The following is a 24,763-nucleotide window of genomic DNA, read 5'->3' on the forward strand; positions in this document are numbered from 1 at the left end:
TATCAGCTGCCCCACAATAATATAATGTGGGACTTTGTCAAAAGCCTTGCTGAAATCAAAACTTAAGTCCACAGAATTCCCTGACCCACCAACCTTGTAACTCTGTCAAAAAGAAAGAAAGAAATGAGATTTATCTGGCCTGACTTGTTTGTTATTTGAGAAAGCCGTGCTGGGTCTTAGGTATCAATAGCATCTTTTTCTAAGTGCTCACAGACCAACTTTAGATAAGTTTTTTAGGAAGGTGCTGCTGGTCAAATGGTGAGTCTTCTGGAAGAGGACAAAAAGTTGGCACTCAGAAGCCAAAAATGGGGGGTGGGGTGGGATGCAAATTCCTCAGAGCTGCACCCCAGGAACAAATATTTATTCAGTTTCAATTTCCATTCCACCCTTCCTTTGAAGGAGCCAATATGCACTCTGAGCTCCTTTGGAGGAAGGGCAGAATATAAAATGAATTTATAAATACGCACCGTGACCCTAGTCCTCATTGAGGTGCCTGGATCCGTCGCCTCCAGGCAGAGTCCTAGATAGGGGAAACCTAAATGATGATGATGGTGATGAAGAAGAAGAAGAAGAAGAAGAAGAAGAAGAAGAAGAAGAAGAAGAAGAAGAAGAAGAAGAAGAAGAAGAAGAAGTGACATTCTCCACAAAGCAAAGGAGACGCGTTAGGGTTCTTTACCACAGTTTTTTTGTGGTTGCCTGGAGGCGTTTTCACTCAGGTGGAGGCTGAAGCGTTAAAAGGCGGGCTCGGGGGGTCTTGTCTCAGTGAGGACTAGCCGCATGTGTGGACGGACAGGGGAGGCCAGCCCGCCTGGCGGATAAAAGCCCGCCAAGCGTCCCTTCAGTACCGCGGACAACTCCGGCGCCTCGCCTGGCTTGCCAACGGCTCTGGGGGGCTTTGTTATGTTAAGGAAGCTTCTTGGTATGGGAAGTGAACCCGGGAAGGGGGAGGGGAGGTGGGGAGAAGAGGAGGAGGAGCGCCCCCTGGGGAGGGGAGGGGGCTCCGCTCAAGTGACGCCCACAAGCTTTGCCAGGGGATATCCCTCGCTGCTGCTAGTCCTGTCGCCCCCTCCCTCTCCCCCACCCAAAACCCTTCCCAGCATCGCAGGGAACAGCCAGAGGTCGACCTGACGCAGCCCGGGCTCCGCGGAGGGAATGTAAAAAGGACTCGCAGCAGCAGCGCACGGAGTTCCAGGTTGGCCGTCAGAGCTCCCTCTGAGGTTGGGTGTCTTTGCGTGCCTTTCCCCTTCCCCGAACCCCCAACAGGGACCTTGACTCACTTTCTGCCTCAGCACGATGCTCTTGGAGCGAGCCCGGGCCGAGAAAGCGGCCCCCGCCGAGGCCTGCGCCTTCGGCCGGAATGCAGGTAAGGGGGACCCGACGGGGCGGCTGCGGCGCGCGGAGGAGGAGGCTTGGCCGTTGGGGCGGCCATCTGGCCTGGGGGTCCGAGGGGGGAAAGAGAGACGGGGAAAGATAAATTAAGGACGGAAAGGTTGAGAAGCACTTTGAAGGAAACGGAGGCAGAATGGAAGAAAGGAGTGGTTTTAAAGAAAGAGAAGGAAAGAAGAAACCCGCAGAGCGCGCAGCGTCCAGCAGGTCAGCGGGGATGTCCTCCCTGCGGGGAGATCTAAGGACGATAAGGCAACCGGTGTTAGCCGGGATGGGAAGTTGGAGCTCCAGGAAGGCGCTGCTACAACTTGGGGGCTCCGGTGAGGGCAGGTGGGCTGCAGGTGCCTCAAGTCGCTCTTTGGAGACGGGCAGAGCAGCGCAGGAGGCGCCGGGGGTCCAGTCAGGATGTTGCTACTCTTTGGTGCTATTATTATACTCAGAGCTGTTAGCACTATTGGTACTGGTTCTATTACAACTGTTACTGTTACTATTACTACCATCTTTATTGCACTACTACAAATTATTACAACTATTATGACTATCACTTCTATCATCGTTACTATTGTAACAACTATTATTAATTTCTCCTAATTATGCTTGATTTCCTGTAAGGAAATTTTCGAGGTTTCGCCACTTCTTCGGCCTTTTTCTGCAGCGACCTTATTTACTGGATATCATTGTATTCATTCATTTTGTTTTGTTTTGTTTTTAAATATTCTTTTGGTGCTGGAGGGGGCGGGTTGTCCTGAGAAACGACGGAGGGAATCCTTTTTCAAAGTTCATCCTCCCCGGCGGGGGATCGAGCTGTGTCTCTTGGAAATCCATTGGGGAGACTCCTGCTCCAATCCGCTTGGCGCATCGCTTTTTCTATTCGGATGGTACAAAAGCAATCGAAATTCCTTTTTAGAAGTAAAAAAAAGGAAAGCAAGAAAGAAGAAACATAGGCGGAGGGGGGCGGAGTATGTAGGTTAGGAGTCTTTCAAATATTTTTTGCCAATCATAAATATTTTTATAAATAAAGAAGTAAATAAATAAATGGAGGACCTGATTTTGGGCGAAGGGTGTAATTATTTTGTGTATGGACAGAAGACCAAATTTGGGGGGGTGGAGAAAGAAGAAGGAAAAAAATTTTCGTTCCTTCGGGGGCTTTTCTCTCCTCCATAAAGGCCCTCCCTGCCTGTTCCTTAGGGAGTGCTTTTTGGGGTGTGGGGGCAGAAAGAAGAAATAATAATAATGATAATGTTTCCTGCTTGGCAGGGGGTTGGACTCGATGGCCCTTGTGGTCTATTCCAACTCTATGATTCTATAATAACAACAATAATAATAATAATAATTAATAACAGGCGACCCTTTTATCCCTTGAAATACATACACACGTTACCCCTATTGAGTGCCAAGTTAAACTTTTGGGGCGCCAAGTTAACCCCCCCCAAATAATAAAATAAAATAATAAAATAAAATAAAATAGGACAAAGGAAATGAATGGGTACAATTCCCAGAGGTGGTGGGTCTGGCAGCCTCGCAACCCTGCACTCGCTTTCCGCTTAACTCTGTGAGACTTACTTTAGAGTAGAGTTGGTCAGGCTTGCACTACAAGGAATTTGATGTTTTTAAAAAAGCATTCTTTTTTATTCATTTGTTATTTGCTTTTCAAATTAAGTGTATTTTTTTTAAAAAATATATTTTTGTCACTGTTGTTATTATTACTACTATTTGGATGTCTGCAATTCCTGCATTACAGGAGGTTGGCTTAGATGTCCCGAGTCCGAGAAACGGGTGAGTTGCCTCTCCTATGTGGGTTTGCACTCCCCATGAAGGAGCAAGGTTGCACTTTGGGGGTGCTTCTGAATCCAGCTCTGTCATTACTGGAAGCTCAGGAAGCCTTAGTTGCCAGAAGTGCTTTTTACCAACTGCAGCTGGTTGCACGGCTATGCTTGGACCGGGAAAGGCTGGCCGCAGTAGTTCATGCATTGGTTACTTCACTACTGATTTCTGCAACGCGCTCAAGGTGTTACTGTTAGTATATAAAGCCCTTAACAACTCTGGACCAGTTTACTTACAAGGGCAACTTACCCAGCACATGCCTACTCAACCACTTTGAGCAGTGGAATCACTACTACTACAACTACTACTACTACTACTACTAATTGTATACTGCCCTTCAAGATCACAGGGTTGTTCACAACATAAAAATACTAAATGAGAACACAAAATACATAATAAAAGCAAAAACAAACCAACACCCACACCCACACCCCACCCACAAACACATTTGAAAGATCATAGAATGTTTGAGTCACATGATACCCATTCCAAATTTGTAAGAACTTGATCATTTAGTGTGGCAGCACCTGTACTTTGGAACTCCCAGCCTATTGATATGAAGCATGCGCCTTTGCTGAACTCTTTTTGGTGACTGCTAAAATCATTCTTTGTTTGTAGATGCTTAGAGAGTGGAGGTAATTTAAATTGGTTTTAGTATTTTATGTTTTTGTATGTTTTAAAGTATGGTTGTGAATTGTTCTTGATTCTTTTGTTTTATCCTTTTGTAAACCTTTTTGAGTTTGTTTGTTTTTTACAATCAAGCGATGTATAAATTTTAGGAAATAAAATAAAATAAATAAATAGATGATCCCTGAGGTCCCTTCCAACTCTACCATTCTAGGATTCTTTGTATGTTCTGCACTACAGTATTAATACTATGCTGGTAGGTTGCTAAATCACAATGAAATTTTCAATACCTTTGCCTAATGCAATAAACTTGTTGAATTGAAATTATTATTATTTATTACTTGCCCTTCTCCCAAAGGGCCCAGGGCAGATTTCAGCATTAAAGTACAATTTTAAAATGACTTAAAAGTATTGCCCCCTTTTGCACTATTCATTTATTTATTGCCTTCTATTCCCCCCCTTTTTTCTGTCTCCAATGATCTCAATTCAGCATAAATGGTTCTCTCCCTTTCTTCATTTAATCCAGGGATAGACAAACTCGGCCCTCCAGATATTTTGAGACTACAATTCCCATCATCCCTGATCACTGGTCCTGTTAGCTAGGGATGATGGGAGTTGTAGTCCCAAAACATCTGGCGGGCCAAGTTTGCCTATGCCTGGTTTAATCCCTACAACAACACTGCAAGGGAGCTTAGGCTGAGAGGAGGCAGTGACAGACCACCAAGTTCATACCCATTGAGCTTCATGGACCATTGAGCTTCATTTGAATCCTGGCCCCTCCCAGGTTTTAGTCCTCACTGAATACCCAAAACAGTAGAATCATAGAAATGTAGAGCTGGAAGGGATCCTGAGGGTCATCTAGACCAACCCCCTGCAATGCAGGAATCTCAACCTTTCATTAAAAACCTCCAAGGAAGGCAAGTCCACCAACTCTTGGGGGAGTCTGTTCCATTGCTTAATGGCTCTTACACTCAGAAATTTCTTCCTCTTTTCTTGTAACTTGATGCCATTGGTTCAGGTCCTACCCTTTGGAGCAGGAAGAAACAAGCTTGCTCCATCTTCCGTGTGAGAGCCCTATCCTCATAAGGCTTGGTTTCCAGACCCTTGGTCTCCTTGGTCACCTTATGAGAAAGGTAGGTTGGGCTGAGAGAAGACAGTAACCAGCCCAATGTCCCACAGTGAGTTTCATGCCCAAGTGTGGATCTGAACCCTGGTTATCTCCCAGGTCCTAATCCTCATTGAATTTCCACAGCAACCCTGCAAGGTAGCTTAGGTTAAGCACAATTATCTTTGTGTACGTTTAGGCATGAGAATTCTGCACCAAATAGGATGGATGGATGGACAACCAGAATCATAGTGCACATTTCCTGGCCTTCTCCTTCCTGGAGAGTAAATCCTTTTGGCAATCTCTATGGGATTCAAGGTTCCAGCAGATGTTGTTTTTGGGCTGCTGAGTGTGGCCTTCACAAATTAAAATTAAATGGCCTTCACAAATTAAAATGTATTTTTTCGATGCTGAGGGAAGAAAACAGGAGTGTCTGCCAGATCTATGGCCTTGATGCCATCCCATGCAAGGCAGACCTCTACCTCCAGGGGCATCTTGAGACTCCCCCCCCATCCAATTGATTTTTGTTCACTCTATTTCTCCATGTTTAATTTTCTGGGATTTGGGATGTTTGGCCTTTTCTGATAACTTAGACTCTCAGCTACTCACCTTCCATTTTTTCTTCTTGTTTAAATACACTCTACTCTAAGGAACTGGAAATGGGGCAGTGAATTTCCTGTCCTGAGAATGATTCCCCCCCCCCAAAGTCTGGCTGAATCTAAGTCAAAAAGACACATTTGAAATTCAGGGGCGAGCCATCCATAACCCCCTTTTGGGCTTTCAAAAAATATTAATTTTATTAATAAACAAAATAAACCAAAGATAAAGGGAAATAAATCTTGTTACAGCAGGTTGAAAATAGTCTTAGGTAGGACATAATGCAGTGATTTCATTGGACTTATTACCCATCCTTCACCAACAGCTTCCAGGGTGGAGTACAAGTTAATTCTGCCCCCCCCCCCAGTTAAACCAGATTGCAATCAGAGGAATGACGATGCAAACATCCTGGGGGTAAAAGGTAAAGCAGAATGGTGGATTTCTGGTGGCCCACAATAGCACTGGAAAACTTTTGGACTGCACAGAATTTCTCAGCACCCAGCCTGGTGATTCCAATAAACATGGGATGGGGGGGGGGGCAGAATCTGACTGCATACGCCATCCAAATCCCTTGGAATGTGATGGATCCCCCCTTCACTGGAGACTTTTAAGCAGACGTTTGATGGTCATCTGTCAAGGATGTTTTAGCTGGAATTCCTGCATTGTGGGGCAACGGGGTGGAGATGACCTTTAGGTCCCTACCAGCCTTACGATTCTGTGATTCTAGTGTTCTCCCGCTTTCCCTGTTCCTCCCCACTTTGCCACCTTTCCCCATATCATCCAAAAGAGGGCCAGGGGTGTCTCCCAGTCGTGAATTCTTGGGGTGGCGGTGGGGTCAGCTTGCCCTTCCTGGGTGAGAGTCGTGGTGCTTTTCTCCCCCACGCGTCGTGGGATGCTGCCTTCGAGGAAAAGGACCCCCAAAAGGAAAGGCTGGAGAATAACGGGCAGTAACTCATCCAGCTGGGGAACCTTTTAGCTGATTAAATTGCCTTCCTCCGACCCATTAGCAAATTAAATTTAAATAACTTTGCATATTGCCAACACACAGTATGAAGGGCCTGAGATTAGCTCATGAGGCAACCTAGAGAAAGAGAGAGAAAGAGAGAGGGATGCCGCTTTTTAGACGCTGAGATCGGCCTGGCAGTGAGGCGAACATATTATATAATAATAATAATAATAATAATAATAATAATAATAATAATAATAATAATAATAATAATAATAATAATTTTATTATTATTATTATTATTATTATTATTATTATTATTATTATTATACTTATATACCTTTTGATAGCCTTTCCCTCGAGAGGAACTTGAGGCAGGTTACAGTTAAAATAGAAACAAACAAAATGCAGCGTAAACAGAGAGTGAGAGGGAAAGCAATAATCTAAAACAATTAAATACACACACACACACATCACAGCAGCAGCGCTTTCCTTAAAAATAGTTGCTTCCCAAAATCAATATTATAAAAATTATTATTTATTAAGTATTCAATTTATATCCTTCAGGGGAAGGGTGGGATATAAACTGAATAACTAATTATGTAATTTTATCACTTATTTATTTCATAATCTTTATTTCCCACTTGATGGTTTAAAAGCCTCAAAGTGGTTTATGAGAAGAATAAAACCATGAAGTTACTGGTAGGAAAAATTAATACTTTCAAAAGTAAAACAGCAACATTCTTTTTAAAGTAACTGAAATTGGTCTTAAAATGTATTATTTGTTTTATGCTATAAGCCGCCATGAGGTCTCTTGATGAAAGGCGGTAAATAAAGTTCATAAATAATTAATAGCAGTAGTCCTTGCATGCTGTCATCCACATGGCGTCAAAGCAGACTTGCAGAATGTTTATGTTACATAAATTATATTTTGCATTGCACACATAATGTGTATTTAGTTTCCAAAAAAGAAGAAGGTTACACAAGATTCTGCAAAATGCAGCGTTATCAGATAGGATCTGACGGCAATCTACATAGTCCAAGTAAAATTACAGATCGCTGGTTTGATTCATGGGGTGCTTTAGTTGCGATTCTTGCGCTGCACGGAGTCAGGCCAGGTGGCCCTTGGGGGTTCCTTATGACTCTACAATTCTATGATTCTGTGTACGGGAAAAGCGTCCCAGCCAGGCTTGGACTTTCGGGACCTCTTAGGGGAAAACCGGGACCTTCGAAGATCAGGTCCCTTCGGAGTCCGGCCTCCCTGGCCCCTCCCAGAGGAACACCCCTATCCATCTTCTCCTGCCTGTTTTCCTCACTCTCCTTCTGGGGAACTCCTCGACCCCACCAGCCTGCTGTGCACCATCGATCTTGGGCTCTCGCCTTGATTTCCCCAGGCACCCCCCACCCATTGATCCATGGGCAGTGGAAGACGCCTCTAGCCAGAGCAAAGGGCCGTCCTTTTTTGTGGGGGGGGGGGCACATGTTCCTTGCGCTCCTTTTTCTTCCTGCGTTTCCTTTGGAAGGAGAATCCACCACCTTTGGAGGTACTGTAATAGGAGTTGGATGGGATCCCCAATGGTAATCTAGCCTAACCCCCTGCAATGCAGGAATTAGTGCCTTTGAGGACCAGCCAGGGTGCAGAAAGTCGCCTTTTGGGGTCTGCCAGTGGGGGCGAGGCATTTATAACGCTGGTAAAACTGGCCCTTGCCACTAGAAAACCAGCAGCTCAGAGAGTAATAGAGCCTAAAGGGCAGGATTTCTAGCTGCAGAAAGTTGGGCGGGGGCAGGGGCTTTTGTCAAAGTGCCTTTTATCTGTCAACGAGTCTCACGTCCAAGGGAGCAAAGTCCGAGCAAAGGCTTAATAAGGACATGCAGAAGAGTTCAGTTCCCTTTTCAACGATTACTTTTTGCATGTTTTTATTATCATTCTCTTTTATTATTAAACATAATAAACCAAAGAGAAAGTGCATAAAGAAATCGTGTCACAGCTGGTTAAAAGTAGCATAAAGTTTGAAATTGTTGTTCCAAAACATCACAAAAAGTCCATTTCCCTATGAAAAAGTCAGGCTGGTTTATATGTATTTTTTTGCATGCTTTTAACTTTTTGTATTTTCTCTGCCTTTTAATTTGTGGCCACCTGGAGTCTAGGGAAAAGTCAGGATATACATATAATAAATAATATATGCTTAATTAATAATTAATAATAGAAATAATGTTAACCTGTTATAGCGTTTTAATTCTCTGCAAGTTTCAAACTCTCGCTGCTAAATTTTTCTCAGTCATCTTTTGTGGATACTGTTTTTAAGGTTTTCCCCCTCAAAGCAGTGTGTAAATTGTATGACATAAATATGAAATTAATTGATAAATAATAGAAAGAAAACGAAGAGGTAGATGGATTCTTTCAGCAGCAACAAAAAAGGATTGATTGATTGAGTGACTGAGTGATTTCTAAACCCTTTATTGTTATGTATTTTTTTAAAAAGGTAAGGTTTATGTATATTTTAATCCGTCTGACCACCTGCGTCTCAAGGCGGCTCACAAGAAATACACGAATGAAAATCAAGGCAATTTGAAGACAGGGATCCTCGATACGCCCAAAGCTCAGCTTCTCCACGGCATAGCAGGTTGACCCCCCGCTTTTTAAAAAAGCATAAACTTCCTTCGTTGGAGGTTTTAAAACAGAGGTTGGGTGGCCACCTGTCAGGAATACTTAGGCCCCCATTCGTCTTCTGCGCCAAAGGGGCTCCTTCACGGTGTACCGTGAAGCAAATAAACCAACTCAGGGACTCACTCAGGGAGGCAACGCTTTGGCTGGAACTCCCAGTAGCCAAGCTACTACATTCAGGGGATGTTTTGAGTTCTTATTGTGAAATATTGATGATAATATTTCAGTCTCCTCTTATTAGTTCTTTCGAAACCTTTAAGACAACATTTTAGTTCTCTGCTAATTGTATGTTCCTTATGTTTCCGCCGGGCCTTTATTTATTTAGTAAAATTTAGTAAAACGTATGTACACGTTGATTGTAAAGCAAAACTCAGAACGGCTTTCCTGCTTCAGAATACCCGGCTGCACTGTCGCTGTCCGTGGTGCTGAAGCGGCGGGCGGGGACGTGAGCAGGCAGGCTGGGCTTCCCCCGACCGCGCACCTTAAAGGGGCGGTTCTCGCAGTTCTCCTCTCCGCCCCGCCCCCCAGTCTCCTACGTCCGCCTTGCCCAGTTTGGAGGTGCGGCAGGATGGAGCCCCCCGTCGGCACCCAGACGCTCCTCGCCCTCCTGGCCCGCAGAGGTAAGATGGGGGGGGGCGCTCATCTGAAGGGAGACAAATTCCCCACCCAAATAAAATATTGCGAAGGAGGGAAAAGGGAGCGCCCCCCCAATTCTGTCTTCGGATTTGCTCCCCCTCCTCCAGATTCGGGGTGCGGGGGAGAGACGTCCGAAAAAGAGTTGTCCGTCCATATCGGAAAGGGGCTGGGGTTGGGGGTGTTGGCTGAGCGGGAGAGAGAAAAGAATGATCGGTGGATCGGGGCCGCCAAGAAACTTCTTGCGAGGGAGGAAGATTTGGAGAGCCCCTCCGCCGAATTGGACCTTTCCCACCATATATATATATTTGCACAAGCGCATTTGGGTGGACGGTTAATATAAATCATATAAACGACTACCTTATACTTTGCAGAAGGAACACAAACGTAGGGAACAGGCTGAAAAGGGAAACACGGGTGCCTAAAAAATATCAACATAAGCTCTAGAACTGAACCACTTTAACAGGGGAAATCTATTTCAGATTTTTATCTTACACAATGGATGCTGGTTTATATCATAGATGTATGCTCTGTATTATTTTATGAATATATTGCTACGGACTTCTCATGGCCTTTGGCTGGAACAATAAACTTATTGATTGATTATATGTTTGAGTATAATGCATATTATATTAATTATATTATATTATGTTATTAGAAAAAATATCTTAAAAGCTAAAGGCAAAAAGGGGACAATTCCCCCCCCTAATTTCCATGCTGTTGGGCATGATTTTATTGCTTCATCATATAGTATGGTCTGGTTCTATCAATCCGTATTATTATTATTATTATTATTATTATTATTATTATTATTATTATTATTACTACTACTACTATTATTCCCATGGCCAGCTGATTCCTATAATAAAGAAAGAGAAACAATGAATATCAATAATCGGAAATCAGCATATTAGAATGTAACCTTCTTCGAAACTGAGTGGATTTCAGGTATAGGCAGAAATGTCTCCCTAGATGTTCTTGATTTTCGATTTTGAGTTTTAAGTTGTGTTTGCATTTACAATGGCATCAAAAATTCAATAATAATAATAATAATAATAATAATAATAATAATAATAATAATAATAATAAAGTAAAATGGGGAATGAATGCCAACCAGCTAGGCGTACATACAGGATTGTTTTAGTCGCAGCGGAGAAAATATTGGACCGGAGTGTTTTCTGCCTTCTTAAAGAAAAAATCCCAATAATAGCTAAAATGGGGTGGTGGTGGTAACTATTTAATTATGGTTTATTTTGTATATTAATAACATATTTTTAAAGAAAGGATGGAAGGGTTCCTGAGAGTCTTACTGCTCCATGCAACTGAGTTATCCCCGTCCTGGTAAATGCATCGGCTTGTGATTGGGGGCGGGGGCGTTTTCGCCCCTGAATCTTTCTCCAGCTGCTCTCCGGCGAAAAGGGAACTAAAAACCGTTAAAAAAAAATCAAGCCCCCCGCTCCCTGCCCCCGTGAGGAGACTTGAGCCTAGTTAGGGTCAAGCTGGAGAATTGTTATTATTTTAAACCTGGGGAATTTTAAAATTTCGTTTGGGGAAGGTTATTTTGTTTTGGAAAGTATTTTTTATTTATTTCGTTTGCGAAGACTAATAGAATCATAGCAGAGTTGGAAGGGGCCCAAAGAATCATGTATAGTACAGCCCTCAGCAGTACAGGAGTCAATCACAGAGTCTTTGTGGTCGCTTTTCGTGAGAAAAGATTAAGAAATGCCCCGTCCTGGCTGTTGGTTGCTCTTCTCACAAAACGTGTCTGGAACCCAGAAAAAGGAAATCATGTGTAGAAACGGACACTCAAATAAGTCATTCCGGCTTTTTTGGTGGAGGGTGGAGTCAAGTTCTGGCCCAGGAGGGGGAAGACTTGATTGGTTTCAAGCTTGGATCCTCTTCCCAACAACAGCAGCAGCAGCAGCAGCAGCAACAGCAGCAGCAGCAGCAGCAGCAGCAACAACAACAACAGCAACAACAACAACACTTCATATGTTTAGCTGAGTGTCTCCCTGAACTAAGAAAGACAAAAACTTTCTCTTTTTCGCCCTCCTCCAATTATGCACTATGTTTTGTTCAATTTTCTAAATAAAGTGCTATCAGGATTTATTTTCAATTTTATAGATATAGATATAGGTAAATGCGAATTAACAACAACAGTTTTCATTCATTTTCATATTATTTTGCTATAAATTAATGTAAAGGCATATTTCGGTTGAAGCTGTTCCTCAATTTTTTAGTATGTGTGTGTGTGTGTATTCCTGTGGTTGATGCGACTGTGATAGTTAAAACAACAATAAACGTCAAATAGATTAATCATCATCATGAATTTATTCATTGCCCGCCCTTCACCCTAAGGTCCCAGGGCGGGTTGCAGCACTAAAACCCAGTATTTAAAAAAACATTTAAAACAACACACGACCCTAAATTTAAGACGAGTCCTAAAATCCCGAACCCCTGTGTCAAAAGCAATGCATCTGAACCGCTGACGTCTTTCGCCAGAAAAAGTTCAAGGAAAGGAAGGCTCTAAAATAAATCAGGAGCGCGCACAAAAATACTCTCGGGGATATGACGAGTGCCGCGACTGAAAACGAAAACCAGCCTTGTGTTAAAAAAGGGGGGGCGGGGGAGGCACTTGAAACTCGTCATAACCCAAATTTCCAGAAAGGAAAACAAACAAATAACAGAATAATAATAATAAAAACAGAATAAAATAAAAAAGAAACAAAGCGCGATGGAAAAGCAAGGAAAGTTCCAGGCAAAAACGAGGCAGGGCTGGATGTTTTAAAACCACATTTTGAGCCTTGATTTGTTTCTGCGCCCTGCCCGCGACTGGGCGCGCGGCGCGGTGGGGGAGGGAATCCTTATCGTATATTTATTTCGTAAAATTTATACACCGCTGTATTAATTAAAAACTCACCCACCAACAGCCACATCCTCAAAGCAGTTTACACAAACTATAAAATTACCAGTGAGGAAAAATCAACACCAATAATTTAGCTTTCCTATTTTTGGCGGTGATTTTGATGGGACTTGATTCAGGTTTTTTTTATGGGACTTGATGGCGGTGGTGGAGGAGGAAGGCGACGTGTGTGAGTTCAGACCAATGGGAGGGCGGAGGAGGACCCCCCCCTAGGAAAATCGACAAATACTTTTAAAAAGGGGGGGTAAATGGGGGCGGCGGAGGAAGCCACAGCAAAAGTGAGCAATGCAACAGGTTCCCCGTCTGCCAAGGCCATGATCCTGCTACCTTGCTTCTGAACCAACGTGCCTTAGGATCGGGTTGCGCCGTAAGCAATCCATTTCTCTCTGTCTCCCCACCTCCCAGTTCCTGAGGATGCCAGTGGGCGGCTCGCTTCCCAGTGGAAGTGAAAGGGGAGGGCAGGAGAGACATTGCGCTCCCCCACCCCGGAAAAGGCTCACCGGCATCCATACGCAAGGCGCTGTGCGACCGCTCAAGAACTGGGCGCGCAAGAGGCAGAAGTGAGGGGAGAGCGAGATGCCTAGATTAATCACTCAATTACTGAATTGAGCGAACTAATCTGCATGTCTCTAAAATCTCCAGGTTGTTTTCTTTTTAACACCTGTAAGGGATATATTCTATTATGTTTTCAATTTTTATTTATGTATTTATCACTGTATTTTCCGGCCATAAGGCCTTTGGGGGATCAGAGAATCGTTGAGTTTGAAGGGAAAGTCTTTGTTTCTGGCAACATTTGAAATCAGTGGCTGGGAGAACATTTTAAACTTCTTTTAGCATGCTTTAAAAATGGTTTGGGGTTTTTTTTATAAATAAAATCATTGATGTATTAGAATCAGCATTGCAGAATTGGAAGGGACCATGAGGGCCATCTAGTCCAGCCCCCTGCACTGCAGGAATCACAGCTAAAGGATCATAGCATTCTAGAAGGGGGCCAGTGGCAGACTTTGGGCTCTCAAATTTCAGCAGCACCCTGTGCAAGGCAGAAAAAAACTCAGCGCCCCCACCTCTCACGCTCCGTTCTTCACCAAGGGGATCCGAAAAGCCATCTAGTTAAGCCCACTGCAATGTGGTGCCAAAAACTGGACTCCAGGTGAGGTCTGAACAGGGCAGAATGGAGCATTACTATTCCTTCCCTTGCTCTGGCCTAAAATCTCATTAGCCCTTTTTGCTGCTGCATCAAACCCGTTGCAAGGTTGCAAACACCTGGCTTGACAGGTGTCTCTGTGTCTTTCTCCCCGACAGAGGTCCCGCTATGCGCAGGGTGCAACCAGCACATTGTGGACCGCTTCATCCTGAAGGTGCTGGACCGGCACTGGCACAGCAAGTGCCTGAAGTGCAGTGATTGTCAAGTCCAGCTAGCGGAGAAGTGCTTCAGTCGTGGGGAGAGCGTCTACTGCAAGGAGGACTTCTTTAAGTGAGTCCTGGGGGTGGAGGAGGAGGGGGATCAAATGGGCCACAAGGGAGTGCGTTTCCTAAGGGGAGATCCCTGTTGGGATCCACCCCCTGTGCAACAAAATAAGGTCACAGAATCAAAGAATCACAGAAGGGGAAGGAATCCTCCTAAGGACCATCTGGTTCAAGTCCCTACAGTGCAGGAATCACAACTAAAGAATTGCAAGCCTTGCCTGGAGGTAGGACTCAGGCCAATTCATATCCTGCAAAAGCCAAAGAAAGAGTTGTCCATTGGAGGCATAAGAACACCAGCAGAGCCATGCAGGATCAGGCCAGTGGCCTGTCTAGTCCAGCCACCAGTCCTCACTGTGGCCAGGTTTATGATGACAGTGGTACCTCCATGCCCAGGGGCAGTCTACTCCTGAACACCAGGTGGTGGGGAACTGGAGAGTTGCTGTTGCGCTTGGATCCTGCTTGTGGGCTTGTTGGTCACTGTGAGGACAGGATGCTGTATGACATAGACTCCCTTTAGCCCTATCCAGCAGCCAGGCTCTTGTTATGTTCCAATGGAACCTCCAGGTCCAGAGGCAGTCTATCTCAGTTCCTAGGTTCTGGGGGCATTTGGCCGCTGTGAGAACAGGATGCTGGACTAGATGGGCCCCCTTTGGCCTGATCCACCTGCAACAACCAGGTTTTGCTTGGGCATGGACAGAATTCCCCTCCCATCATGAATAAAGACAGCCAGCTCCCTGTACCACTTGCACTTGCATTATGGACTTTCAGGGGGATGAGTGTGCATGACTCCAGATTTCACTCTGTGTCCATTCTTTGGGAAGGTGTCCCAGCATGCTCTTGGGCCCCTTCAACAGCAGAATTGTACAATAAATTCCCCATTTGTAAGTTCTCAAATCTTTCACTGTGGTAGCACCTACACTTTGGAACTCTCTGTCTATTGATATCAGGCAGGCACCTTCTTCAGAGTACTCTTTTTGGCACCAGCTAAAAACATTTTTTTGTTTAGACAAACCTCTCCAGACATTGAGAAAGTTGGTGTGAGTTTTAATTTAGTCTATTATTATTTTAACTTTTCAAAAGTCTTAAATTGTTTTTAATTCTTCTTATTGGTAACTTTATTGTTTCATCTTTTTGGAAACAGCTGTGAGGGTTTTTTTTAGTATCAAGCAATGTATAAATTTTATGAGATAAAATTTGTCCCTGCTGATTTATTTCAAGAGACTTTGCTGCAGTTGTTTAATTAAAGATGAGTTTTAATTTGTCTTTAGTCTATTGGTTATTTTAACTTTTTGAATTTCTTACATTATTGTCAATTTTTCTTAGTGGCCATTTTAATGCTTTATCTTTTTTGTAAAATGACTTTGAGATTTTATTATTTTTTATTTTTACAATTGAGCAGCATACAATATCTTATGGAATAAGTAAATAATAAATAAGTACATCCAGGAGCTGTCAATTGACTATGGGATCATCTTCTTTGCATCATAGAACCATAGAACTGGAAGGGATCCCAAGGATTACCTAATTCAGTGCTCCCCAAATTTGGGCCTCCTGCTGCTTTTGAACTACAATTCCCATCGTCCCTGAACACTGGTCCTGCTAGCTAGGGATGATGGGAGTTGTAGTCCAAAAACAGCTGGAGACCCAAGTTTGGGAAACCCTGATCTAGTCCAACCCCCTGCAAGGCAAATTATCCTGGACCACAACAGGAATGTAGTTTCTTCAGCAATGATAGGAAAATTTCAAGGAAGGAATCAGGACATATTAATTTACAGAATCATAGGATTGTAGAGTTGGAAGGGATACCAAGAGTCATCTAGTCCAACCCTCTGCCATGCAAGAATCATAACTAAAGCTCTGTTCCTTTCAATGACCAAACAGGAGGTTTGGGACCAAATGTGCGGCCTGTCAACAAGGGATTCCTCCAACACAGGTTGTGCGGAGAGCCCAAGACTTTGTCTACCACCTCCACTGCTTCTCCTGTGTTGTCTGCAAGCGGCAGCTGGCCACAGGGGACGAATTCTACCTCATGGAGGACAGTCGCCTGGTTTGCAAAGCTGACTACGAGACAGCCAAGCAGAGAGGTGGGTCGCACCCAGAAGGCTCCCTGTTATTTCATCTCCAATATTTATGGAGCATTTTCACCATAGATGGTCACAAAGTGGTGCTCACTTTGAGGGGGTTGCCTCCCCTAGTACAGAGTGTCTTGGCACACTCATTGTCACATGGATTTTTTATCTGCTTTGAAAGTTCTCCAACCTCTCTTTACACCTGGGGTGGGTGAGGTATTTTCTGTTGAGGACCACATTCTATCAGGGGGAATCTGTCAGGGGGTATATGATGGAAATGGGCAGAGCCAGAGTCACTTGGTCAGTTTCCCTAAGAAAATTGGAAACAGATTTTGGAGGTGTTGATTCCTAAATTTTATTCCAATCCATTAGAAGAATTTGTGTGCTGATATCTGATTCCCATATCGTTTGAAGGGGTTCCATAGATCCGTAAGTTACATTAAGCAATAAAGAGTACCATTTAACTCTTCCCCCCGCCTCTATCCATTGTGTTTAATAAATTTTCAGTTTTTGTCAAGGCCTTCTGAGCTTGTATTTTTACATACGCTTTTATAATAAAACTATCTATTTGATTAAACTAAATCCAGCTTGTGTAAAAATTTGACAAAGTTTATTTTATTGGGTTAATGGAGGCTGATTATTGGTATAAAAATCTCACTATGTGTGTAAATATTCGGATTCCCAAATTATTTCTCCCTTGCTGGAAAAAAATCCAGGTGATGTGATATTGGGATTAATGAAGAAATAACAGATGCAAGTTTAGGTTGCCAGGTTTTCCAATAGTACAATATGAACAGTACAATTAGTAAATTGATTCCATAGAATTGAATCGTAGAATTGTAGATTTGGAAGGGATGCCAAAGGTCACCTTGTCCAGTCTCCTACTATGCAGGATTTGTTATAGAGTTCAGTCCCATTTATGTTGAATTGTTTATACCATTAGTTCAAAAGAGACCAGAGAAATGAAGCACTGGCTAACTCTTTCCAGAGCTATGCGGATTGAATGGACAGCTCAGATTTGGAAAAAAACAGACGTGTGAAATTAGAACAAGAAGGAAAAACAACATAACAAAGGACTTAAAAAAAGTTTGGGCAGGCTTTATTTCATTTTTAATATCTAAGGAATATGGCTTTCAACCGCCTATTGGAAATTTATGGAAAAGCATGCATGTACACACACATGCGCATAAAAGTTACTAGACACTTTTTGTTCTGAGGAGGGTAGGGAGACAAGGTTAGGGGTGGAAAAAAATGTTTGCTTGTATTATTTTGGATATATGAAAAAAACAACAATAAATAATTCTTTAAAAAACAAAAAAACAAAAACAAAAACAAAACCCACAATCCATAGAATTGGATGGGCTGGGGGTTGATTTAGGGTCATAGGTTTGTGGCTCCTGGAGCTTTGGGATCTTTGATGCCTTGTCTATTGGGGACATTTGCAGAAGCAGAGTCCACAGCGAAGAGACCCCGCACGACAATCACAGCCAAGCAACTGGAGACCTTGAAAAATGCATACAACAATTCCCCAAAGCCGGCCCGGCATGTGAGGGAACAGCTTTCCTCCGAGACCGGCCTGGATATGAGGGTGGTCCAGGTGAGTGACCCTAACTGAGGGCGGGTGGGACAAGGGAGGGAGCAGGCATTTTCCAGCAAGCATTTTAACTAATGCTTGATTATATATATATATATTTACTGATTCTGAATTGCATCTTTGCAAACTGCTTAGAGACCATTATAGTTAAGAGTATATAAACTGTTTAAATAAAGAGAAAGAGAGAGAAGAGTGTGTGCTGGGTTGGCAAAATAGTTGCTGGTATGTTACTAATATCGACTGTTACCCAACTGCAACAGCTGCAGGCATTCCTGAACTGGGAAAGCATTGCCATAGTAGTTCATGCACTGGTTACTTCAAGGTTGGATTACTGCACTGAGCCCTCTGTGGGGCTTCCCTCATGCTTGATCCATAGGCTGCAGCCACTGCAGAATGTTGAAGCACAATTGCTGGCTGTACTGGTGCCTTGTCAGCATATAACACCTGTGCTCAGAGATCTGCTATGATTGCTGATTTGCTGCTGAACCAAGTTCAAGTTGTTAGTGTTAGTATATATAAAACCTTAACAACTTGCGACAAGTTTACCTATGAGATTGCCTTACCCATCATGCGCCCTCTTGACTGCTTCAATCAGCAGAATTGGCACTAATATAGGTGCCACATAATAATTATACCTTTGTAAGAATTTGGTCTTTTGGTGTGGTAGCTTTGGAACTCCCTGCCTCTGGATATCAAGCAAGCAGGCGCCTTCACAGTACTCTTTTTGGCAGCTGCTAAAAACATTCTCATTTAGACAAAGCGGTCCAGTTGCTTAGAAAGTTGTTGTAGATTTTAATCTACTTTTCTATGTTTTAGATTTTTCTTGATTTTATTGTTTTATCTTCTTGTAAACTGCTTTGGGTGCTGTTTTTTTATACTTTTGAGTAGTGTATAAATTTTATGAAACAAACAAACAATTATTAATATAAATATTTGCTTTGCTTTGATATTTTTTTGTTCTGCTTTTTCAACAATGGATGTTGAGCTCAAAGCACAATAATCACAATGGCATTAAGAACAACAAAAGATTTCAATCCTTATAACATGCAAATAAAGCAAACACAGCAATAAATTCATCAAAGCAATTTGGCATTTAAATGTGCTGTTAAATATTGTCTATTTGTCCTATTACATGCATGTTTTGAATTGTTGTACTGTAATGCAAAAGCGATAAATAAAATTAGTTATCTGCTTGGATAATTAACCGTTAATAAAAAATTAACTGCTTGGACACCTTCAGGTAACGAATGGCTAACTGGAGGTAGGAATACCAATAAATATTTATTTATTCAATGTCTTCCCTGCCCTTCACCACAAGGTTACAGCAATTTAAAAACACAGGGCTTTTTTCAACTAAGTTTTTCTCAGAGTAGACCTACTGGAATGAATGACCATGTCTAAGGTAGTTTCATTAATTCCAACATATCTACTCTGAATAAAACTTAGTTGAATACCCCCCAAAAAAGTTTAAAACAAATTACGGCCACAAGGCCAGGGTAAAGAGGTGCATCTTCAATATATTATATTATTTGCTTATGCTATAAAATTTATACACCACCTGGTTGTTAAAAAAGACCCTTAAAAGGCAGTTTACAAAAAGATAAAACAATAAAATCAAGTGACAATACTTGAAAATGTACAAAACTTTCTAAGCGTCTGTGTAAGCTTGTCGAAACATGAATGTTTGAGCAGGTACCAAAATATCCAGAGGCAGGAAGTTCCAAAGTGTAGTTGTTGCTACACTAAAGAATCAGGTTTATATGCTGGGATTATTATTATTATTATTATTATTATTATTATTATTATTATTGACATTTATATACCGCCCTATACTCACAGATATACCTATACCTGATGGAAACTATATATAATAGAATTTCTGTGGTGACAGAATCCCACAACTTCAGAGGTCAATATAAATTTGTATATTATAAATGTGAGCTTGAACTTGTAGCAAGTGTCCAACCCTCAGAAAAATAAAAGTACGTGAGAGATGGACATCTCTGGGGAAATGTCCATGTTGCAGTGAGAGCTGAATTGCAACTCCCAGGATGGCAGTGGCTTTCTCAGGAGCACTTAAATGTTGCAGATTTAAGAGCTTCTCCTGGCTGCCTCCTCAGGTTTGGTTCCAGAATCGGAGAGCGAAAGAGAAGCGGCTCAAGAAAGACGCTGGGAGGCAGAGGTGGGGGCAATACTTCCGGAACATGAAGCGGTCAAGAGGGAACTCTAAATCCGACAAGGAGAGCATCCAGGAAGAGGGCCCGGACAGCGACGCTGAGGTCTCCTTCACAGGTACATAGAATTGTAGAACTGCATGGCCTCCAATATTTCTCCAATGAAAATAGGGACGCTCTATTTCATATTAATAACAATGTTATTATTTATACTCCACTCATCTGACTGGGTTGCCCCAGCCGCTCTGGGTGGCTTCCAACATATATAAAAACATAATAAAACAATAAGCATTTTTTAAAAAACGACTTCCTACACAGGGCTGACTTCAGATGTCTTCTAGAGGTTGTATCTCCTTGGTTCAAGAGTTGCATAACTCCGTACCCTCCAACATTTCTCCAAAGAAAATAGGACTCAAAACTGAATCTGGGATGGCTTCTGTAAATCTGGGACTGGCCCTGGAAAATAGGGACACTTGGAGGGTAAGGAATTGGAAGGGATCCCAAGGGCCATTTAGCTCAACACACTGCAATGTGCAACATCTGGACATGCATTTGGAAGACAATTTGTTATGCTTGGTGATTGTTGTTGTTGTTTTAATTCAACAAAGTTTGTAAAAATAAATTAAAATAAAATAAAGCTGCTGTCTCTTTCCCCCCTCTTCCAGATGAACCATCTATTTCTGAGATCAGCCACACCAATGGAGTCTATGGCAGCCTTGGGGAAAACTCTCCTGCTCTGGGGCGGCCGGCTGGGGGCAATGGAGGCTTCTCCCTGGAACACAGCGGACTCCCGGTTCCAGACCAGTATCATGACCTCCGCCCTACCAGCCCTTTGCAGGCCCTGCCTGGCCACCAGCCCTTGATGTCCAGCCTGGTTTATCCTGATGGTGGCCTCAGCCTGGTGGGGCAGAGCGGACAGGGAGTGCCCCAGCCCATGAGGGTGCTGGCAGGGAATGGACCCAGCTCGGACCTCTCCACGGGGAGCAGCGGGGGCTACCCAGACTTCCCTGCGAGTCCTGCCTCATGGCTGGACGAAGTGGATCATGCCCAGTTTTGATGGAGCCCATCACATCTGGCAAGGGTGTGCGCGCTCCCTTGAGACTTTTAAAAATTGGAATGACAATGTTATCTCAACTCGCGTTGGGATCGGCCAGCAAAGATGATGGAGGAAATCCTCCTACAACATCCACTGCCCCAACCGCAGGACTAGCCCCATATTAGGGGCATGTGTGGAAAAATATATATATGGACCAAGATGCCTTTTGGGCCTGACTGACAGTCTGGAAGTGATTCCTGGGCTGGGCCACTTGCCATTGAACCACAGGGCCAGGCAACCCTACTGATGGCACCAAATGGTTAGGGGAAATGCCAGGAAGTTTCTGTATTTCCCCCAAGGATGGTTGCAGCTTCTGCACAGGGTGCTGTGCTGCTGAGCGCCTAACAGGCCTTGTGCTTTCCATAAGATATATGTGTGTCTGGGGAGGGATGTTAATTTTGTTTTTGTTTTTGTTTCTATTTTTTAAAATAACACTGTTCTCCATACATCTCTCAGTGGAAGGACTGGCCTTTCTGCCATCCCAGGCCTATCAGAAGCTCTTGAAAAAATTACATAGCTTCAAAATTGCTTTCCACAGTGAAAAGAAAGGTGTGTGTATGTGTGTGTGTGTGTGTGTGAATACTTCCAAGAGGTGAGATATTCTGAGGAAATACCCTTCTAAGAAGACTCTTAAAAGAATATGAGAGAGAGAGAGAGAGAGAAAGAGAGAGAGGGAGGGAGGGAGGGAGAATGGTTTTTTTCCTTTTTTTAAAAAAATGCATGCACCCAAGACATAGGTTTTCAAATGCCAATGATGCAATGTTCTTTCTTTCTTTTTTCTTTTATGGCCAAGGTGGCCCTAATTTGTAGGCTACTAGCTGTATTATTTCCATCATGCTGTGAATAAGGCGTATTAATTACAGAACCGGTTCTCATTTTATCATAGGCTCATAGAGATCAGTGGTCTGTATGTGTCATTCATCTCCTGGAGTGGGAAATGGAGTTTGTGTGCTTTTTCAAGTTACTCCTTTTAAAAGTGGTTCTTCTGTGGAATGTCAGGGAGCCTGGCACAGTTGCCAGGAATGGCGGTGACACAAAGGGATCCCAAGGGTCATCTAGTCCAACCCCCTGCAATAACTGTGAGCCCTGGCCTTCTCTGCTCCACTCCCCCTCCATGTTTCCTAATTGGAGAGGAGGTGAAAGAAAACACCCCACCCCACGCATCTCCCCACACTTCTTTACTTTCTCTCCAAGCAGTGTAGGCAACTGGGTGGGAAGGTGGGTGCTGGAGGCCAATGGGGTGAGACCTCCATTGTCACAGGGTTCCTATTTCCCTGCAATTTTGGGACATGGGTGGCACTGTGGTCTAAGCCACTGAGCCTCTTGGGCTTGCCGATCAGAAGGTCGGCGGTTCGAATCCCCACGACGGGGTGAGCTCCTGTTGCTCTGCCCCACCTCCTGCCAACCTAGCAGTTCGAAAGCACGCCAGTGCAAGTAGATAAATAGGTACTGCTACAGCGGGAAGGTAAATGGCATTTCTGTTTGCTCTGGTTTCTGTCCTGTTGCGCCAGAAGTGGTTTAGTCCTGCTGGCCACATGACCCGGAAAGCTGTCTATGGACAAACGCCGGCTCCCTCAGCCTGAGGCTTCCTATTTCCCTGCAATCCCACATAATGGGGGGATGCTGCTTCCCTGATCAAAGGAATTCCTATCAATTGGTTGTTAGGGTTTTATTCCCTTCAGCAACAAAGAGCCTTGTTGCACCTCAAAGGCTTATAAATGTATTTAAAAGCATTTATAATACCCTTGAATGTTAAAAAAAAGGTGACGCTGCGAACTATCTAAAAATGAACAATATTTCATTAAAACACACAGCCCCAAACCAGTAAATCAGCAATATGAAAACATGCAAAAGCATGGCAGGGTGAATAAAACAGAAATTTGGATGATCCAAAGATGTAGAACAGAAGTCAATCTTACTGGTCAGAGAAAGGCAGGGCAAATGGATTGTGGCATTATCTTTGATGGATTGTGATCCATTTCAGCAGATAAAACTGTGGGCTTTATCTGTACAAGTTTATAGCATAATCAAGTTGCTAGTCCCTTAAGAAGCCACCCGGCCCTTTGTTGGTTTTGCTGCAAGAGCCAGCTCCTTCATTAACTTGCTAAAGCTGCATTAATTTGTGTGTAAGATTTGAAACATAGTTCTAAAGGGGGAAGAGAAGCATATGTCCTATTTACTGGAGAGCAAAAGGTTTTTAACTGGGCAATCAAACAAATGAGTCAATTAAGGTTCTATGCATGTCTGCTCAGAAGTAAGTCTGAGCTCAATGGGGTATGTACATCAGAGTATGTCCAGGATGGCAGCTTAAACATTTACTGCAAATCAAGGTCCATATTTCATTAGTTTGCTAGGGATAAAGTCCCCTCTGTGAGGCTGTCATTGCAAAGGAATTCGTTTCTTTGCTGCCTGATTGCCAAAAGCTTCCCTAACACAGTCTCTGGTGAAGACTTTCTGTACGTTGGAGACAGACCCTTTCCAAGCACCCGTCTTAAAGCCCTCAAGGGACATTTTCTAAGCATCCCCCCTCCTCCTTCTTCCAGGAACCCCTGTGTTTTTCAAAGCAGACTCCTGTATATCATAACCTGTAATGCTGAATATTACCTGTTGGTTATGTGTTCTGTCTGTTGTCTCTTTCTCTCTGACCAAATACCGTGAAGACTTTCAATAAATTTGTCAGCAAAAGATTGATGGGGCCTCATGCTCAATGTGCTCAAATATTCTCCTGGTTGTAACTCCATAAAGCTCCCACACTTACCGGAGGGAAGTGTGGGGGGAGTGCTGGGGGGCACTCCAATGACCCCTTCTGTCTTCTGTGTCTGTTCTTTCATCCCAGGCTGTGGACTGAAGGGGTCTGAAGTCAAGGCAGCCCAGGCCTGGTCAGTAGTAGTGGCTACTTGCCACAATGGCTATGTTTTCCCTCCCCTGTTGGAGGCAGTAAACATATCTGAGTAACACCAGTTGCTGGGAATTACAGAAAGGCAAAGTGCCTTTGTGCTCATGTCTGCTTGTGGGGCTTCCATGGGTTTGTGGGTGACCAGTGTGTCTGTATGAAACCTCCAGGTCGTCTATCTAGATTCCTAGATTGGCCACTATGATGATAGGATGCTGGACTAATGGCCTTTGGCCTCAGCCACAAGGCTCTTTTGATGTCCTTCTGGGGTGTCCTTGGAAGCCAGGACCCATTCCTCTGATGGTCTCAAAGACCATTCCTGTGGGATCCCTTTCCATGGAGGAATCCCTCAATAAAGCCGCTTTCAGTGCCACTAGCCACACTTGGGTTCCAGCAGGATGGAAAATGAACCTTCTCTAAACCTCCTCATGACCCTGTGGATAAATACAATTAATTCCTCATTTGTCTCCTAAGTCTCATAAGCTCTCTATTTCAGCAGAGAGAAAGATGGTGGGGCAGCCTGACCTTGAATCGTTCTCATTGCCAAGATGGTGGGTAACCTGATCCTTGTGAACATAAGGAAACAGAAGGGGGGAAACAGGTGAGGATGTGTCACATGAAGAACTGCTAATCCAACCCAATCCTCTCATCAAAACAGTTTCCAGGCAGGTGCGGCAGGTTTCCAGGCAGGTTGCGTCTACCTGGCAACCAGATGAATCACAAATAACATGGGATCAGGGTGTGAATTAGCGATCAACCTTTGT

At 43.4% G+C, this 24,763-nt stretch overlaps 1 protein-coding gene across 1 annotated transcript; it reads left to right on the forward strand.

The window, feature by feature from the left end:
* Window positions 1-1,293: 1,293 nt before the first annotated feature.
* On the forward strand, window positions 1,294-21,482 carry LHX3 (LIM homeobox 3; the record flags this gene model as incomplete). The annotated part of the gene is made up of 6 exons (XM_081178841.1): window positions 1,294-1,363; window positions 14,009-14,180; window positions 16,055-16,257; window positions 17,688-17,839; window positions 19,957-20,128; window positions 20,676-21,482. The coding sequence occupies 6 exons, from the start codon at window positions 1,294-1,296 to the stop codon at window positions 21,065-21,067; spliced, it is 1,161 nt and encodes a 386-aa protein (XP_081034967.1). The 3' UTR covers window positions 21,068-21,482.
* Window positions 21,483-24,763: the final 3,281 nt, after the last annotated feature.

Source organism: Podarcis bocagei (assembly GCF_964188305.1).
Source record: "Podarcis bocagei genome assembly, chromosome: Z".
Lineage (NCBI taxonomy): Eukaryota > Metazoa > Chordata > Lepidosauria > Squamata > Lacertidae > Podarcis > Podarcis bocagei.